General features: G+C 48.7%; 1 protein-coding gene across 5 annotated transcripts in view; it reads right to left on the bottom strand.

Annotated features, from left to right (window-relative positions):
* Positions 1 to 3450: 3450 nt before the first annotated feature.
* Positions 3451 to 20615, bottom strand: part of FAM174B (family with sequence similarity 174 member B) — a 32384-nt gene continuing 15219 nt past the window's right edge. The window contains exons 2-5 of one of the 5 annotated variants that reach the window (XR_009562879.2): positions 17670 to 17801; positions 17270 to 17528; positions 9529 to 9713; positions 6477 to 8534 (exon numbers count right to left, since the gene is read on the bottom strand). Coding sequence is in view for 2 of the 5 variants with exons in the window: in XM_060293890.2 (XP_060149873.1) it covers positions 17513 to 17528; positions 17670 to 17801 (148 nt within the window). In the remaining 3 variants the exon portion in view is untranslated. Of the gene's footprint in view, positions 6372 to 6476; positions 9714 to 16253; positions 17529 to 17669; positions 17802 to 20615 lie in introns of those variants that run through there. The other 4 variants (XR_009562878.2, XR_009562877.2, XM_030873192.3 and 1 more) reach the window with 4 other exon arrangements.

A 20615-nucleotide genomic window follows, 5' to 3' on the forward strand; every position in this document is an offset into this window, starting at 1 on the left:
GGTAGCCCTGCCCTGGAGAGGGCGTCTGACTCTGGGAAACCAGCTCCAGTCTCTTCAATAGGAAAGTAGGTGGGGGTCTCAGGACACAGCCCACCTGGTAGCCATTTCTCCTGAGCCTCACTCCGGGTCCTCCCTCATCCAGCCCTGTCCCTTCAAATTCAATTCAGGGCTGACCACCGCCTGTGCTCCATCATCCCTTAGAGCTCTCAGCAGGATGGCAGGATTTTTATTTGCTCCATGTCTGTCTTTTGCTTAGTATAAATTCCACGGAAACCGAAGCTAAGTCTGTTTTGTCCACTAGGGTGTTCCCAGTTCCTAGAACAGTACCTGGCACGGAGTAGGGTGAATGAATGAAATCACAGCGTTTCCTATGAAGCCCAGAGACTCAGGACAGTCAGCTTCGGGGATTCACCCCTGCTTTTGCTGCAGTGATGGACTCCCCCTTCCTCTACAAATACTGGGAGTCCCTCCCCTTACCTCACTTCATTCTCTTCTTTTGTCTCCTCCTTTTGTACGAGACTTTTCAGGATCAACGAGGGCTTTCAGAGTACTCTTATAGTAAAGTGCTGGTTGACTCGATTTGTCACTCTAAAAACATTTCCAAAGTCGCTCACTGCCGGGTCTTCCTACTACTGTTATTGTCACTGTCAAAAGGGATTACTGTCCCTCCACCCAAGTGCCCAGACTTGGCACAAAAAAAAAAAAAGAATTAACAGTCCATGGCCTCCTGGAAGCTGGAGCATCATGGGGAAGGCTGGACCAGTGAATGCTCTGATGACCTTGCAGTCATGTCAACAAGTACCTGGGGTACGTCTGAATAATGGCACCTTCTGAGAGAAAGAGTGTTGTTGGCTTCGGGCAGGGCAGTGGGGGAGAGTGTGATCGGGGCTTAGGGCAGGAGGGGAGGTCCCGAAAGCCTGAAATGGACCATCCCAAGGCTCAGAGAAGAGGGTGAACTAACTGCAAGCAACAAGCAGGGGGATTTGGAATTTTTTTTGGTTATGGGGGAAGGGATGGGAAGAGTACGCAGAGGCAAGAGAGGATGGGCGAAAAGAGCAGTGTTGGCAAGAGTATGAGGCTGGACGTTGGGAACAAGGGGACATTCCAGCGGCAAGAGGATGGAAAGCACGTTTACAAGCAGGAACATGCAAAGCCCCTTTCTAAAAGTGTGTGCACTTGTGCCTGCGGTTCACACGGTTAGCCCTCCCCCGGAATACCCCCTGTTCCTCCAGAAAGTCAAAACACCGCCCCCAGACATTTTATGTGATTGAGTTTTGATTTGAGTTTTTCACCTGTAGGTTGCTGAGAAGGAAAGGAAACTCTGTAGTACTTTTTTAAGTTTTTTTCCCGCTCACCAGAAGAGTCAAATATCCATGTGGGTTGACAACCAACCCTCCTCTCGGACTAGCTGACCCTTCCTCAGACATGAGGGCCATCTTCCCAGGTTCCCAAGATCTCGGAAACCCTGATCCTCCAAGCAGGGTGGTTCTCTTGGGCATGGGAAGGAAACTGTCACCCCACCACGTCCCTGCTCTCTTCTAGGACATAAGTGACATCCTCAGCCTTGCTTTCTGGCCTCCAGTATCTGGGACGAGTTGGCACAGGTGACCCTTCAACTAGGACTTCCAGGAGCCATAACAGTAACTAGGGCTCTTGCAGGAGAGGGGGCAGGTCCGGGACGATGCTGGGCCTGTGGCCTAAACCTCCAGGGTCAGAACTCAGAAAGCCATGAGTGGTGGCGAAGCAGGGTGCAGGAAAAAGGTAACCTACCATCTTGCTCTTCAAGTTGTGGCCTCTCCTGGGAGCTTGTTGGAAATGCAGAGTCTCAGGCCACAGGCCTGCTGACTCTGGGCTCCCGTGGTGAGCTCGCGTGCATCCTCACGTTGCCTTGGCCTCCGTGGACCTCACACTGGGCCCCACTGAGACCCGTGCCCCTCCTCCTGCCCCCAGTTGGGCGTGCCCTGGCGGGGCCTCCAGACCAGGAAACATGCAGCTGAAGCCTCAGCAGGAGCAGCCCCGGTTGGTTACGGCCAACATTCTGGGGATGCCACTCTCGTCCCCCTTGGTGAAGTTCAAGGCTTTCAGACTCCATAGTCACTGAGCTCACTGCTTTTGGGAAACACCTAACGGTGGTCTCCCCCGGCAGCACGGCACTGTGGATCTGAGGTCTTTTTATAGGTGGGTCCAAATCCACTCTCTGCCCCGCGGGCAGTCACCACACCCTCTCCAGTCTGGACGTGGGGGAGGGGTGCCCCCAACACACCCCTCAGCAACCCACCATCCCCCCCGCCAGGTGGGGCGGGAAAGCCATGAGGCACAGGTGTAGAAGGGAGAACCGGAGGAAGAGGAGGACAGCGGCCTCCGCCTGAGTACTGCTTAGGGTTCTAGCTACAGACGCTCCAGGCTCAGAGGGAATTTACCCTCCTGTGGAGGAAACAGTTGGAGTTCCCATAAACTCTGGGAGCCCGAGTTTCCTCAAGCGTAGAATGACGATGCTGGACTCCATGACCCCCCAGTGCCCTTCCAGCCGGCACACCCACCCTACACATCCCGGCGTCCTCCTGCTTGGCAGTGCTCCGTGCTGGGGTGCAGGCTTTGGGTTGGCTCTTTCCAGGCCCTAGGACCTCAACCCAAGGATGATCATTGATACCGTAGGGCTAAGATGCAAAAGCTTTGAACGTGAAAGTCTGATATAGAACTTAGTGCCTGACCAAGGCAGCAGCCCAAGTCAGTGGTGTGGGGACAACCGGATAGACACCTGAGAACAACCAAAATTGAATCCAAACCTCACACGATGGCCACTTCAAGGACAGGACTCGGGGAGACCAGTGCTTCTGAACCGTCTCTGCACATCAGGACCACTGGGGGCTCGTGCTGAGGCGACACCCACAGCGGTTCTGGGAAGGCTTGGTGGGGCTCCGATGGGTCTGCCGCGGGGTCAGGAGCCCCAGCGTACTCTGCCCGCCCTGGACAGGCTCCACACGGGCAGCAGCTGCCCTTTGTGGTCTCCACTCAGTGACACAAGGACAGTCACTGAGCTGCTCAGCCAGGGTGGGGACAGCCGAGGGTCAGAACTGCACACAGCTGGGTGGTGATGGCCAGGCCTGGCCGCGAGCAGAGCTGATGCTGGACCGTGGTGAGCCGAGCTCTGCGCTCAGGCAGACATCATCCTTCCCCAGGCTTCAGGCTGAAATATCGAAAGAGGAGGAAAGGAAACCAACCGTCGTCTGAGTTCTCCTTGGGGTCCAGTTCAGACCCCAGGGACCTCACTCCTTGTCCTCGGCATGGGGCCCCTCTTGTTCTTTGCTTTTGCCAGTAGAGATCAGAGGTGGGGTCCCTCGTCGTGCAATTCTACAAAACACAATGCTAAGGCTCTTTTTAAAACCGTTTTAAATATTTGTGGACACCAGGAAATACTCATAATGGTAAGTGAAAAAATCAGGTTGCAGGACCCAAATGTGTAGAGAAAAACACGAAAAGGCGCCCACACAGAAGCCCAGAGGCCACTCGTAGCGCCAAGCAGAGCTGGTCCCTCCCTTGTCAAGTCTTCTGAGGCCCTCGCATCCCTGTCACAGCCCTTTATGATCTGTCATCCCTCTAGGTCACGTGTCTGGTCTTCTCCCGAGACTCAACTTCTCGAGCCTTCCAATTAACACAGAGCCCAGAGTAAGTGGGCATTCAATAAAGGTTTGCAAATGATAAATACAGATAAATGACGGAAGGAAGGAAGGAAGGAAGGAAGGAAGGGGAGGGGGACGTCAAAATGCTGTTAAGGGTATTGTTATCCGGATAACTTGTTTTATCTTCTTTATAATTAACTATCTGTCTTCCAAAATGTCACCCATGAAAACATCGCTTTTATAATAAATCCATTTTTAATCAAAATTCTGCTCCTTAAATCAGTCTGAAATGTTTTCTTATAACTTCCAGTCCTATTTTTAAGTGAATCCAGAAGACACCGACTAGATCATGTCTCTATAATGGTCACACCTTCCAGAGCCGATACTGGACACGTGATCTGAAAAGTCCCCAAATGCTCGCAAAAGAACGGGAACCGGGTCTTTGGAATCGGGGTGCCCCCAGCTAAGGAACATCTAATCTTTCACCGAGGGAGGACGGCAGGAACACTGGGGGGTGTGGGATCCATTTGGACAGTGTTGTCCCTTTGGACCCCAAAGTTGGCCCCTCTGAAGCGCCCATGAAAAGAACAAAAAGAAGGCGGCATTAGAGAAAGGAAGTCATCCCACCCAGGTCTGATATTCCTTCCAGCCCAACTTTGCTTCCCCGAGACCCAACTCACTCTGCTTTTAAGAAACGGAACTTGTCTTCGCAGAGGAAGAGCTGGTTACGCAGGTAAAGGAAGGCCCCCTGCAGCCTCCTGTCCCCATCCCACCCTCCTTTCTCCCCTCTGCCTGGGACCCCACTCTCCCCAGCACTGGTCACCACAAATGCCTTGCCCACAACAGGGGACCTCTAGCCTCCCTACCACCACCAGCTGTCTCTGCACCTCTGGAATCCCACAGAACTTTGTCACTCTGGCAGGACTTAGAGGCAGAGGGGCCTGGGTGGGACCTGACCCCTGAGCTCGATCCAAGCCCCAGCACTGAGGCACCCAGGGCTTCAAACCCAGGCCCAGTACCTCCTCCTGGGCACCCCTTCTGCCCTCCTCTGAGCCTCAGGCCCACATCCCTCATCAAAAGAAGGCACCTTGCTGGCCTCCATCTCAGAAAACCTCCAAACTGATGCATACACGGTTCACACCAGAAGCGTTTTTTATTTAAGAGCCTCTAGTGCCAAAGCTGTGGCGTCTGGAAGGTCATTCTCGGTGGCCGCCTCTGCCAGGCCTGCGACGAGCACCTGGCATACAGAGGCCGGCGTTCGTGCGTCAGGCAGAAGAATCCAGCTTCTCCGCAGATGGCTCAGACGCGGTTGTCGGAAAGGCAAGTGTGAGCCACGGTTCCAGTTCAAAGGTCCGGACAGCACACAGCTGCTAGGCGGCCCATCCCGTTCAGTCACCACCCTGGCCCATGAGGACACGGTGGAGAGTAGAGATAAAGCAGCCCCCCGCCCCCCTCTGGCAAACAGGGCGGAGAAAGGGAGAAGGAAAGTCAACAAAAGAAGCCAAATCACAGGAGGGAGCCGAGGACCAGCAGGCTACTGTCCTCAGAGTGGCCGCCCCTCTCTTCTGCAGAGGCTAAAGTGCCACCCTGATGGGCCAGGGCTGCAGAGCACCCATGCCCAGAGGGCCTTGGGGACCAGGGGACCCCAAAGCAGGGCAGCCCCTTCCCAGGAAACTGAAAAATCTGAAAATAGGGGCGAGTAGGGAAAGGCCAGAGTTTTCATCCCAAGCAGCGGAGCAGACAATAAACAGGCAAATTTGCAAACCCTGCAGAATGCCAGAAAAGAGGAGATAAAAAAAATTACAAAACACCTTTCCAGAGAGAACAGAGTAGCCCACCCCCAAAGGCACTGCTAGGAGACTTTTGCAGAAGGATATCCGTTGCAGCAAATAACCCTGGGGAAATAGTGAAATGGGAGGCCTCTCTCATCCTGAGGAGTCAGCCCGAGGCCCTGCTTCCAGCAAGGGGCGGGCACTCGAGCTGCAAGACAAGCTACCACCCAAACCCGCCTGTGCAAGGGGCCTTCCTGCAGTAACCTCCTGGGTCCAGGTGGGTTCCTAGGCCAGTCTGGCCTGGACCAACTGCAAACGTAGTCCCTGGCAGTGGGCTTTTTTCAGCCAACCAAACCACCATTCATTTAAATTATCACAGTGATTTTTTTAAAATTCCATGCCTAATTCTGCTGAACCCTTTCGGAAATGGAAAAGAAAAGGAGCCACAGGACGTGTTTACATCTGCTACAAGCTGAGCAGCTCCGAGCCCTTGCACTCTGAACTTTCACGCGGCCACCACCAATGAAAGGCCAGAACTCGACCGAGCCCAGAAAGGCCACAAAGCGTCAGACATATAAAAGTGCGTGGATCCAGGAGAGCAGACTGTCAGAAACCCTAAACATGCCGCTGAATATCCTTTAGGCTTTTCTTAGGTTCCTGATAACTTCTGATCTCTTTTACTTTTGTCGGCAGTTGCTTTAAAATTATTTTTTAAATCAGCATGTTTCCCCTTGCCCCTTAGCAAGGCAAAAGCCCTCTTGAGGGAATAAAGGGTGACATTTTAAAGGAGCGTCCAGAGGGTGGTGTCTCCTGCAGTGACATTCGGAGCCGACGTTCTACACACAACTGTGCCAGAGTTTCATAAATAATGTTTGTTATGGTTTCAACACCTCGGACGGGACAGCTTCCAGATCCTTCACACCCCCCAGCTTCAGCCGACCAGCCACAGGATGCCAACACGCTGGAGAACAGGTTTTACCTAAAAGAAGAAGAAGAAGTCAGTGGCCTCTGGCAGAGCCGCACACCCATTGTGACCCCCTCCGTAACCACGACCATCCTCCAGGCCACGCCGCCGTCCTAGCAGGGCAGTTGACACCCCTCCCCATGCCCCTCCAGCAGTGCCTCCATCTCTCTCACCCCCCATCTCTATTCCTGCCACACAAGCTGCCTTTTCAGCCCTTGAAAACGCCACCCTCCTCAACCCCAGGACCTTTGAAAGTGCTGCCTGGAACGCACACCCACTCCTCCAGGTAACGCCTTCCCTTCCCTCAGCTCCCACCTCAGGATGCTTTCCTAGGTCCCCACACAGACCCCTAGAACACCACCTCTCTTATCCTTGTAATCCTCCTTCCTAGCACTTCTGTGGGAGTTTACACCGGGGCTCGGCAAACCTCCCCTGTAAAAGTCCAGAGGGTACTAAATATTTTTGACTTTGCAGGTCCTCTAGTTTTCATGGCAACTGCTCAACCCTGCTGCTGGAAATGCTTGGCATGGCTGTGTTCCAATAAAACTTTATTTGTGGACACTGAGGTTTGAATTGCATTTAATTTTTACATGTTATTCTTCTTTTGCTTCTTTTTCAACCATCAAAAATGTAAAAATCATTCTTGGCTCAGGAGCCATACAAAAATAGGCAGTGGGCTGATCTGGCCCAGGGCCCTTAGCCTGCTGGCCCCTGGTTTATGGTTTATGTAATTATCTGATTCGTGTCTGTCTCTTGCCTAGACTGGGAGCTCCCTGAGGGTGAGACCCTTGTCGGAGCTTGTTCACGTTTAAACCCCAGCACCAAGCACAGTGTCAGACAATCGAAGGGGGTGCAAGAAATATTTGTACAATGGGTGAAAGTTGAAAAACTGAATCTATTCAAGACATCATCCAAAGGGATTTAGAAAAGGAGGGAAAATTTGAGAGGTCCCCAGCATCTATTAATGTTTGAACGTGGGCATTACATAATCACATGGAAAAACAGTGGAGACTTAATAGAACTTATCAAATAATAAACTGCTTTTCATAACATTACATGATCCCAAATATAAATATCAGGTAACTAATTACTGAAAGATATGGACATCATATTTTTAGGAAATACACACTTAAGTACTGGGGGGAAAGGGACATGAGAGACGTAACGCGTTCAGAAAATGGTTCAGAAAAAAAAAATCTGAACACACAGAGCCATCATAAGACAAGTGAGGCAAAATTTTAAAATAGGAAAATCTAGGTAAAGGGTATCTGGGTGTTCTCTCTACTGTTTTTGTCTTGCAACTTTTAAGTTTGAAATTATTTCCAAATTTAAAAAAAATAGACATGGGTATCCTCGTATTGACCACTAGGGTCCCCTGTTCAACAGATTAGAGGAAAAAAAAGATAAATCCCCACGGCCATGTCCACGCTGTGAAGGCTGGTTTTCTTGCGTCACCCACATGCCCCCTCCTCTGGGCTAGGAAGAGGGGGGCTCACCCCCGCTTACTGACATCCACGGAGCCCAGACACCCCCACTCTACAGATGCAGCCTGAGGACCTCAAATGTTAAGACTCCCAGCGGCCTTGACCCCACAGTCAGGTCTTCCCCTGCATCCTGCTGCAAGTTCAATGTTGAGCGTGACGGGTCGGGGCCAGGGGACTGGAGACGGAGCAGCAAAGCTTTCAAAAACCAAGAATCGGACCAGAGTAAAGGGACCCGATTCCCAAGAGCTACCCAGAGCAGGTGTGCATATGAACAAAAGCAGACTACGGAGTCAGGTAGATTCAGCCTGCTGAATCTGGAAACAGCAGACCGTCAGAATTCGCAGAGATGTGAACTTTATATACCGCCAACGCATTGAAAATTCACCTTCGCAGGTGTCCCAAGATTGCTATTTCGTTGAACTGCATCTTCCGGATGCCCCAAGGGCACACCCCGGGATGCTCTGCCAGCTTCCCTGCCTGCACCCCAACCCCCTGTGAGCAGCTGTTGACTCCTTGTGCTTATAGGAAGAAACGCGCGCGCGCGCATGCGCGCGCACGCACACACACACACACACACACACACACACACACACAGCGGGTAGAGACGGAGCAGTAGGGGAGCCACCACGAACCATCAAGCACATCTGATTCCGCAGGCTCCCTCCTCAGCAGAACTAAATCTCCAGGGCTGCTCCTGGAAAAAGAAAACAGATGTGCTCGCCTGCCCCACGGGGAGCAGCTTCCCTGGGCGCGTGCCAACACCTCAGAGGTCACCAGCTCTGGACCTCAAGTCCGAGCAGTGTGCTTCGCTGCCCTTCAGACTCTCTGGTGTGACTGTGACTCGGGCAGCTCTGGGGAAAACCGACAGAGGGACTGGGGTGAGGAGGAAGGTTGTAAAGTCCCGGCCCTCTTCTTTTCATCCCGCTGTTCCCCTGAGGCCATGAAGCTTTGGGGCTCTCCCCAGGGGAGGGTCCTGGGGGGACAGGCTCACAGATGCAGCTCACCCGGTTGGCCCTACACCCGCTCAAACTCGCACCTGTCGACATGCTATTACTTCTTCCTCGGATGCCCTCACTCCTCCCTGCCCGTCAATGTGCTCCAGGCTCACTCCCTTGTCCTTCCAAACCCCCTCTAAGCTTCATCTCCTCTGGGAAGAGGTGCCAGGGAGATGTGCCCCTGGTGGCTGCCCACAGCACCCTGTTCTTTCCTCCCTGTGGCGTTTACCAGGTCCTCTTATAAGAGTCCATGTTCCTGGACACCCCACCTCAGCACAAGCTCCCAGAGGGCAGGGCCAGGCTTACCCATCCTGCATTTGCAGTGAGCTGGGTGCACGTAGAAGATGACAAGCAGAGATTTCTAAGAGGGATCTCTGGGCCCTTTCCGTCCTCCAGAAAAGCCAAACTGCTATTGACATCCCTGCTTTGTCACTAAGATTAACCAGAAAGGTGGTCCATGCAGACCCCGCTCCCACACTCCCTGGAAACTCCAGGTGAAGTAAAGGCACGTTTAGGTGCCATGACCCATGCTTATTCTCTTCCGACTTGCAACCGTCCTGTACAGCGACATTGGGTTACAGCCATCCCAGAGAAGGAGAGGGACATGCCCCAACCTGTCCCTGTCCCATGTTTTACAAGAAGTTTGTCTGTTGGCAGAAAGAGCCCTCCACACAGGAGCACCTGTCTCAGCACCTGTCTTGCACGCTGGCAGCTGACCCCTCGGTGCAGCAGACGAGGACACCTCAGGAAGACGGCACAGCAGCCACGGAATGGAGAAGCCGAGGGAGGAAACCAGGCCACGTGTGTGAGTTCTCCTGAGACAGACAGACATGAGGACCACACCACCAGGTGCCGGGGGGCCCTCGGCAGACTTCCCACTTTCATCCCAGGACGTCGAACACAAAAAAGAACAACTGAATAACGTGGCTAGCTTTTACAAAAGCACTGCTAGTTAGGATTATTTGTGTGTTTTCCTTTTTTTCCCCCTTTTCTTTGCCTGATCCTTACACAGCTCTATAAACTGTGTGTCCATGTAGGCGGGAAACTAAGTCAGATTCACTTAAACATGGATGGACCTAGAGCTTATCATACTAAGTGAAGTAAGTCAGAAAGAGAAAGACAAATACCATGTGATATCACTTATATGTGGAATCTAAAAAATGATACAAATGAATTTATTTACAAAGCAGAAATAGACCCACAGACATAGAAAACAAACTTATGGTTACCAAAGGGGAAAGGGGGGAGGGGGAGGGATAAATTAGGAGTTTGGGATTAACAATATACACACTTCTATATATCAATATAAAATAGTTAGCCAACAAGGACCTACTGTATAGCACAGGGAACTATACTCAATATTTTGTAATAACCTATAAGGGAAAAGAATCTTTAAAAGAACAGATATATATATCTGTGTAACTGAATCACTTTGCTGTACACCTGAAACTAACATTGTAAATCAACTATACTTCAATGAAAAACAGAATCACCTAGCAGTAAATTTTCATCGCCACACAAATTCCCGTTTGCATAGTCTCCCTCCTCATAGATATAAAACTCAAATAGTTTTAAGGTGCACGATACCTCAGCTGAGAACTGCCCCCAGAATGCCAATATTGCTTTTCAGAGAAAACAAAAATGCCTCAGGAGATGCCCATTTATATATAACACATAAGCTCGGAATTCTACAAGCAAGAGGGCTGGCAGAGAGTTATTCAACCTGCTTTGGGGATGGCCTCTGATGCCGTTTCAGGTCCAGGGAGGATGCTCCAGCCACCCTGGGGAGCCCACAGGTCACCAGGTCCCGTCTGATTCCTTCCAGGCCCCAGAAGCTCAGGGTACCGGTTGCCTCTGCAGCGGTCCCCACGCTGACGCTTCTAGCAGCCTCACTCCGCATCCTCAGGTGATGAGGGAGCGTGGGGCGGGCCGAAGGGCCCTCCAAGCTCAAGGATTCTAGAAGTCACTGCCCTGAGTGTGCCTAGCAGGGCCTTAGCTTTGTCTCTGCCATAGGGTGGCCATGCGGACCCTGACCCCTGACCCCTCAGTCTAGGATAAGCAAATCAAGTCCATTTTCTCCCTCTCCCACCACAGCCTCCAGGGGCATCTGGCTGCAAACAGCCACCAAACGCCTTTTGTTCCAAAGCCAAGATGCCAGGTACAGCCCCCAGAGGTGCAGGGGACATCTCATCCGTTTCTAATTATATTCCCTCCGGAAGCCCTGTCCACAAGACGGTGGGAGTCAGGCATTTCTGGGGCGCACATCTGCACCCCACGGGCCACGTCTTTTCCACACCTAAGAAGCAGAGGCACCAAGCCCGCCCTCCCTCCCGGCCCCTGGAGACCAGGACTGGCCAGAGCTGCGTGTCCTCCCAGCAGCACACCTTCGGGCTGCACTTGTCATGGCTCCTGGTGCCACCTACCAGACAAACGGCAGTAAGAGCGGCATCTGCCTCGCCTCAGGGGACACCTGGAGGGTGTCACAGAAGGCTCCGGTGATAAACCACGGAGGCCCAGAGGTCCACGACATCAGCCACACCTGCACGCTAGGCCAACCAAGCTCAAAACACACGCAGCCAGGATGCAAATGCCTTTTGAAATACGGAACCATTTCAAAACCCCAGGGGTCTCTGTACTCCATTGAGCCATCCTTTCTCTCTTCCAATTAGCCTTTTTAAATACAGAGTTGGAAACTCACTTCCACAGACTCTTTTCCCTCCCCACATCTGGCCCTAAACATCGGAGGCCTTACCTCACGCGCTGTGACATCCCAGTGGCGTGGGAGCCTGGGAGGGCTGCCCACAGAAGCCTTGCCCTGCCTGCCTTCTCTCCACCCCACTTCCTGCCTGGCGGATGCTCACGGCCTCTAAGTCAGGAGATGTTATCAGCGAGCTGCACGTGTAATACAAGGCAGGTTACGGCCTTACTGCCCAGGTGCCAAAAACGTGATTTTCCTCTTTGCACTCACTCATAAAACCACCCAAGGCCATGATTCAGCCACATCCGATTTAAATGTCATCTGTCTCCCAGGGGGAACCAAAAAATTTACTTGAGCCATCTCTAAACAGGAAAGATGAGGACCTGTGAACAGATCGTCACGTGCAGACAGAGCAGTTCTCAAAAACGCTAAAGCCAACATAAAATTGGCCTTAAAATTCTTGTTCTGTCAAACGTATTGACCTGAAAAGTCGTTTGTGATACACCGTTCGGGTGGAAAAATGTTCCAAAGCAGCACGTGTAACATGGTCCTATTTCTGTAAAAAAGAAAATTCCACGGGTACGTACTCACACACACTCCAGTGGTTATCGTTAAGTAGTGAGATTAAAGGTGATTTTATTTTCCCTTTTTCTTATCCGTAATTTCTATACCACACATTACATCTGTAATAAAAGCTATGACCTGGTCTTTTTAAATGGTCAATCATCTTTGGGCCTGAGGACTAGAGTGGTTTTGTGTCCAGTGACTCACCCCCAAGTTCACTCACATCCTCACAAACAGCACCAACTTCTCACATGAACCACTTGAAGTCCGTCCTTCACAACAAACAGGGAAGCAGGATGGCGCCTGGACATCAATAGTTTTCTCCAATCTTCAAACAAAGAAAGCATCAAGGTCCAGCCAGTTTTAGCATATTCTACTAAACATTTAGGAAACAAATAATTCTAATCTGATACTAACTATTCCAGAGAAAAGGAAAATAAGGAACCGACCTAACTTGTTTTATGAAGCTAGTAAAACTTCTACCAAAGCCTGACAAGGATATTACAAAATAGGAAAATGACAAACCAATCTCAGTCACTAAGAGAAACAAGAAAGTCCTGAGCAAAATATCATCAAACTGAATGTAGCAATGTGAATAAAAAGATAACATGACCATGACCAAGCTCCTTTATCTCAGGAATGCAAAGTTGGTTTAATATTAGAAAAAAAATCAATGAATATGAGTTCACCACCTTAACAGATTAAAGGAGAAAGTATAATATTCTCAACAGAGCTAGAAAAAGAATTTAATAAAATCTGACATTAGCAAACTAGGACTAGAGGGAAGCTTGCTGGGGAAAAAAATCTACAAAACCCTACAGCAAACACTGCTCTTAGTGTCAATATTGAAAGCACACCCTTTAAGATCAAAAACAAGACAGGATGCCTATTATCATCACTTCTATTTAACAATGACTTAGAGGCCAAGAGTGAGTATAAAAAGGCTTAAAAAAAGAGAGAGATAAAATGTTGAAGGACCTGGGGGGAAGGGAGGCAGTCTTATTAGTCTCAAGTGATATATCTACATAGAAAACTCAAAAGATCTGCATTTAAACTACTAGAATTCATAAGAGTTTAATGAGGTTGCTGGATTTTTTTTAATCAATAGTTTTTAAAAATCAACTGCATTTCTAGACACCATGAACAGAAAGTAAGAAAGTGATATTTTTTAAAAAAGAGATCAGACTGAGGTCATGAATCGTGTGGCAGCGGCTTGCAGAGGAGCCTGTCTTTGAAGCTGTCCCCAAAGTGACAGCAGAGAGAAGCCAGCAGCCCCAGAATCAGAAACCCGGGCGTGGAGACTGATCCTGTGGGATACAGGGGTCATTACCGTGGATGATCTGGGATGAAAGACTAGTATGAATGGACTTGCTGAGTCCTGAGTTTCTGCCCAGAATCGGGGTGGAGGAGAGGCATGGAGGTGCCTGGGGGACCTTAAGTGATTCCTGTAATTAAAAATTACCATGTGTGAAAGGGCCCCATGCTATCGCTGTGTCTCATAGAGATAGAGGGCCCATTATTTTTTTTTTTTGCGGTACGCGGGCCTCTCACTGTTGTGGCCTCTCCCGTTGCGGAGCACAGGCTCCGGATGCGCAGGCCCCGCGGCCATGGCTCACGGGAAGAGGACCCATTATTACAGTGGCCAACAAAAATCCTCCAGAGCATTGCAACAGACCAGGGAGCAAGCTCGGACTCCCAAACAGCAAAAGTATTACCTGCTACCTTAACACCTACCAGGTAGATCCATGTAATCATTTGCCTTTGGAGACAAAATCACTATGTTGAAGAGATATCTGCACCACAACGTTCACAGCAGCATGAGTTACAATAGCGAAGACATGGAAACAGCCTACGTGTGCAACAACAGATGAATAAAGAAAATGTGATATACACACACACACACGTACACACACAGACACACACACGATGGAATACTAGTCAGCATAAAACAGAAGGGAATCCTGCCATTTACAAATACCATGGATGGACCATGAGGGCATCACGTTAAATGAAATAAGTCAGGCTGAGAAACACAAATACTGTACGATCTCACTTACACGTGGAATCTAGATTAACCGAACTCATAGAAAAAGAGATCAGATTTGCAGTTATCAGAGGCAGGGGGTTGCGGAGGGGGAAATTGGGTGAAGGCGGTCAAAAGGTACAAACTTCCAGTTACGAGATGAATACCTCCCGCGGACGTAATGTACAACATGATGACTACAGGTTAACACTGCTGTATGATAGACCTGAAAGCTGCTAAGAGGGTAGATCCTATAAGTTCTCATCACAAGGTAAAAAAAAAATGTTTTTGTAACTATGTGAGGTGCTAGATGCCAACTAAACTTATTGTGGTGATCATTTCATAATATATGTATGTCATTATGCTGTATACCTTCAACGTATACAGTGCTGTATGTCAATTATACCTCAATAAAACTGAAAAAAAAGTTTTAATTTTGAAATCATTTGCCTTTGATGGTGAGTTTCACAGCCAGGAGCAATGCCAATGTAGCGCTAACTGTTCCTAGGAAAGGAACTTGCTCCATTATTTGAAGAACTGAGACTCGTTGTGGAAGGCTCTTAATCTGACAATACTTTCCTCCTCTTTGTGACACCAGACACGACCTCCACCCAGCAGTCTTTAGACGACAATAATATTTGTATCCAGATTCTCTAGAGGGGCCCCTTTTCCAGCTTATACTCAAGAAAGAGTCAACAGTTAGACTTTCTGGACAGACAGTGATATTTCTTTGCTTAGGGTCTTTTCTTATGTAGTTGGGTCTGAGGCTACCACAAAAATGGCTCCATCTATCCTAGCCCCCGTGGAGTCGGCTCACACACCAAATATGGATGAGATCTCATCCCATGGCTCAAAATCAAAACAGTCTGTTGATCCACTTAAGCCATCAAGGGCTCCCTATCGTACAATAACCCCCGGCCTGCAGGATGCAGCTGAGCCTTTCCATTGTGACTCATAATGAGGACATCGTGGTCTTCCCATTTTGTTTCATTTCTGTGCCTTGAATGTGAGACCGATAAAACGGCTTAGCAATAAAATCAGTATAATCACTTTCTTAAGTACTTAGTATTTTGCAGTATGGGTGCAGGTTAGTAATTGTTTTGATTCTTCTCAAAGGGGGTTGCTCTATACCTAAACTGCAAATTATAGCTATGGTTTGTTCCTCCACTCTATCAATAACCAATCCATGTCAATGTTGTGCATTCTTCATAAAATTTAGGTGTGATTTGTTAACAAACTCTCTTTCCAGTATTGGTATGTACGTGAACATGATAATACAGACATTTTTTTTCAGACATGAGTATAAATAAAATAGTATTTTAAAGTAAACAGTATTTTAAAGTAAAAAAAATTGGGAGATTGGGATTGACATATATATGTATAAAATAGATAACTAATAAGAACCTGCTGTATAAAAAATTTTTTAAAAAATTTTAAAGATACATCCTACCCACAAAAAAATTTTTTTTAAATAAAGAAAAAAAATTTTATATATATATATATATATATATATATATATATATATCTCAAAAGGTAAAACACCTGGGAATATATCTAGAAAAAATTTATAATACATTTATGGAGAAGTTTTTGAAAGACATCTTTTCCAATACCTAAATCAATGGAAAGTTATTCCATGTTCATGAATGGGAAGAGTCAACATAAAGGGCCTGATTCTCTTTTTTTTCTTTATTGAAGTACAGTTGATGTACAATGTTATATAAGTTTCAGGTGTACAATATAGTGACTCAAAATTTTTAAAGATTATAGTCCATTTATAGTTATTATAAAATACTGGTATATTCCCCATGTTGTACACTATAACTCTGTAGCTTATTTTTTTTATTTTATTTTATTGTTTTTGCGGTACGCGGGCCTCTCACTGCTGTGGCCTCTCCCATTGCGGAGCACAGGCTCCGGACACGCAGGCTCAGCGGCCATGGCTCACGGGCCCAGCCGCTCCGCGGCATGTGGGATCTTCCCGGACTGGGGCACGAACCCCTGTCCCCTGCATCGGCAGGTGGACTTTCAACCACTGTGCCACCAGGGAAGCCCCTGTAGCTTACTTTATACCTAATAGTTTGTAGTTCTTAATCCCCTCCCCCTATCTTGCCCCTTCCCCGCTTCCCTCTCCTCACTGGTAACCACTAGTTTGTTCTATCTGTGAGTCTGCTTCTTTTTATTCTGTTATATTCACTAGTTTGCTGTATGTTTTTAATTCCACACATAAGTGATATCATACAGTATTTGTCTTTCTCTGTCTGACTTATTTCACTTAGCATAAAGGGCTGATTCTCTTTAAATCAATCTACAGAGTCAATGCTGTTCTAATCGAAATCCCAAACACTGTTTTCTTGAATCTAACTCCTTTATAGCCAAGAATACCCAAGGCTGTCCTGGAAAAGGACAAGTCAGGAGGTACAGAAAAGCTGTGTGTGATGCGACTCTTACGGGTCAACCTGACTGGGTGACACAGTGCCCAGATGTTTGGTAAAACGTTAGTCTGGGTGTGTCTGGGAGGGTGTTCTGGCTGAGATTAACAACTGTCTGGGTAAACTGAGTAAAGCAGATCGCCCTCCCCGGCATGGGTGGGCCTCATCCAACCCACTGGAGGCCTGAATAGCACAAAAGGCAGAATAAGGGGGGATTCACTCTCTCTGCCTGACCGTGTTGGAACTGAGACATTGGTCTTCTCCTGCACTCTCACTGGAACTTACACCATCGGCTCTCCTGGTTCTCAGGCTTTCAGACTTGGAGCTTTATAATAAATCTCTTTCTGTGTGTGTATATCCTATTGATTCTGTTTCTCTGGAGGACCCTGGTGGGGAGGGAGGAATCTCCAGATAGGGTCCAGCCTGGATTTGTGTCTCAACTTTGCCACTAATAACTGCAACCTTGGGCAACCCATGGCCCCTCTCTGGGCCTCCAAGCCCTCATCCCTAAACTACACTTGCCCCCAGCTCTAACACTGAGAATCTCACATACCCAGAGTAGTACTTCCCAAAAGAAGCCAAAGCCCAAACTACAATCCTGAAGTTAAAAAGTCATTCTGACTTTCCTACGGGCCACGTTAAAGAAACACACCTGCCTTTGGAATTCAGCGGTAAATTCCATCCAAGGAGTAACCCCCACCCCACGCTCTCCATTACCAACTAAGCAAGGCTGAAAAACAAGTTTCCATTTGTGTGCATGGCGCATGGTACATGGCGGTTGCTTGGACCAGATTCCCCACAGTCTGTACATGACAAGCTCGTTGTCCGAAATTCAGCTCTCCTTTCGCGCCCACAAAGCTGACTTCTCAAGGGTTCTCGTCAGGAAAGAGTTGAGAATAAGCATTTCCCTGCAAGCACTTCCCTGCTGGCTTTCTGGGTGCTGCGCGTTCCTGGGAGAGATCAAAGCAGTTCCCCCCTAGAAGCAGAATACCCCAAGGTCAAAGACTTAGCCAAAGAACAAGAATACATGCCTGGCCACTCACTGTCTTCACAGGTGAACCGCCCCACCTCCCCAAGCCAGCGAGTCCAGGAGAAAGCCACTGTTCCCACCCAGTACCTGTATTTGATGTCAAATACTGTGGAGTCCTCGTCTTCGTCATCCTCTTCGTTCAACGGGGCCATTTCCACTCGCTCAGCTGGAGTGGTGATGATGTCATACTTGCGGGTCTTCTTCAACCTCTTCCCCGACCTGGAAGAGGGGAAGCACATTCCTGAGAACTCAGCGATGCCCACTGGGGTAAGCCACGCTGCTGCCCCTAGCCTGGCTCCCAGGAGATCTGGCAAATACCCCAGCTCCTCCACTTCCGGCCATGGGACCTTGGGCGGGTTCCTGACCTCAGCAACCCTTGTGGTCCTCACGCACACCTGCCCAAAGCACCGTAAAACCCAGCGATCAAGATCTATAATGCCCAAATGCAAGATTTTAAAAGGCAAAATTAATGCAAAGAAAATACACGATGAGCAAAAGACCAAAATGTTCAACACGGACGGAACTCAGCCCTGCCCCTGGGCTGGCATGATGCCCCTCATCCCTTCATCCCCCGGCCCCTCACCCTCATCCCAGCCCTGCCGTGTTGGCAGGTCACTGCTCCAAGCACAGGCGTCACAGCCTGGCACTGTGTGCCCTGCCCCATGGGCCAGCCAGGTGGATTAGAACGCAGGCTTGCCCACTTTCTACCTGTGTGATCATGGGCAAGTCAATCCATCTCTCTAGGCCTCAGTTTCCTCATAAATAAAATGGGATGAGAATAGTATCTGTCCCTCGGAGGCGAGGGAGGATTAAGTGAGATGAGGCATTTAACGAGCCTACACACAGCAAGCTCTCGGCAAAAATGACTGTCTGTGAAAATAATCAACAAATGGGAGTTAAACGTGCTACAGCCTCTCTCACATGACAAGGACTTGTACAAATGAGTATTGTTTCCATCACAAGGATTTGTGAGCATTGGGAGTTATAACCCTATGCTTTTACCTCTGGGACGGTCGACGGTCACTGGGAACCACGGGGAAAGTGCCGAGCAAGCCTTTCCATCGCCAGTGTCAGACCCTCTGCACAAAGCACGAGACGTTGATCAGGACACAGATGACAGTTTATGACGCCACAGGGAACGATATTGTTATTATGACTACTGATGCTCTAAGCATTTCTTTCTGCACTGTTTTGAACTTTTTCCCAAATGCCTTGTATTCTCTGCTGTCCCTCCTTTTTAAAAAATATTTGAAACTGTCTATGAGAAACCAGCCAAACTCCCCAGAATCATAAATGGGGCATTGAAGAATCATATTCTCTAAACATGCTTCCTGCAGACTGTAAGCCGTACCCAGCTGGAGACCACATCAAAGACACATGCCCCGTCTCTCTGACCCCAGCACACAGAAACTCCTCAAGAAGTTTGCAAAACAATGAAAACAGAAGTTCACCGTCAAGTAAGAGTTTCTTAGCAACGGCAACTTGCTCTTTTCTTACCTAGTGTTATTTATCAAAGACATGATTTGTGAAAGGATTGTTTGCATAGAAAATATAAATATTTATCTATACCTTTGGCTTAAAGCAACCTGTACAACCTATAGCACTGCTCCTTGTGGTTCTTTGTGTAGAGACTTTGGGAAATCAGCTATAAAGCCTGACAATCCCCTAGCCTCATTACAAAGCAATTTGTCCTTCCTGCTTTCATCACAGGCACGCACGCAGAGGTGTGGGTGTGAAACTGCGTGGATTTCAAACACGTTGCAGCACGGTGCAAACACCAAGCCAGGTGGTTAAGAGGTAAGAGGGGCACAGCCGGTCACCTCCCCAGTGGCCACGGGACAACAGTATTTTGGAAGCAGGCTTTGCAAAAGGGAGCGTAAATGCTTACGTTATAAATACCGCTGGTCCAGATTCTCACAATCAACAGATTCTTGTTTTCTCTCCACCTCCCCACAAAGGAGTAAAATAGATCTTAGTGTTCTGCCCCAGATGACATAATCCCTGACCAATTCAATCTCCAGTACTGGATGGGGAAATTTAAGCCCAGAAACGGCTCCATATGCCACAAGCAACCCAAGACAAAGCCACAAGGAGAACCACCCACCCCCCCAAGCCCTCTAGACGAGGCTCAAGGTCCGGATCTACACGGACGCACACATCACACTTTTCTCAGAAGTCTCCTATCTCTGCCCTGACGGGTCACAGCTGTTCAGAGGAAGCACCTGGCTTTGCAAAGGATCCGGACTTGCCCTTCTGTTAACTGTGCCCAGTGCCAGGGCTGCCCATTCCCAACACACATCTGGACAAGCATCTGGAACGCTGGAATAGGATTCGTCCTGTGGACCCGAGGGTTTGAGAAAGCTCCTGTAGATGCCCGAAGAGACTGGCGCCAGATGGTTTCTGGATGAAGAGTCGCCATTGTTTGTAACTGTTTTTCAAATACCATAAGGCTTATTAGAAAAATGCAAAATCTGATTCCTAAACCTCGTCCTGCACTTGGAACTTGAAACCTCACTTAGTCTTTGGCTCTGGAGCAGGACTGATGGCTGCCCCTGGGAGAAGGTTCTGGAGGCTCTGACTTCAGCCCTGCTTCATGGAAAGGGATCCCCATCGACCATAAAATCACCTTCCTTCTTCCTGATTGTTCACAGAGTCTCGTGATGAGAAAATTTACCTGCCGAGCTTAAAATAAGACCCTTGAACACTTACCACGGGAGAAGCTGGAACACAGCCCAACCTCTAGAACACCATGGCCTACTTGCTCTAATGACAGCCATTCCAAGCAGGTCACCTGAGAAAGTAATTTTAAACCTGAAGATCACACCAAAGGTTCAGTGATGGTTAATTTTATGTGTAGACTTGACTGAGCCACAGGCTACCCCGACATTGGCTCAAGCATTATTTCTGGATGTGTCTGTGAGAGTGTTTCTGGTTGAGATTAACACTGGAATGGGTAGACTGAGTAAAGCAGATTGCCCTCCCCAACTCAGGTGGGTCTCACCCGATCACTTGAAGGCCTGAATAGACAAGAAA

Source organism: Globicephala melas, chromosome 2, assembly GCF_963455315.2.
Source record: "Globicephala melas chromosome 2, mGloMel1.2, whole genome shotgun sequence".
Taxonomy (NCBI): Eukaryota; Metazoa; Chordata; class Mammalia; order Artiodactyla; family Delphinidae; genus Globicephala; species Globicephala melas.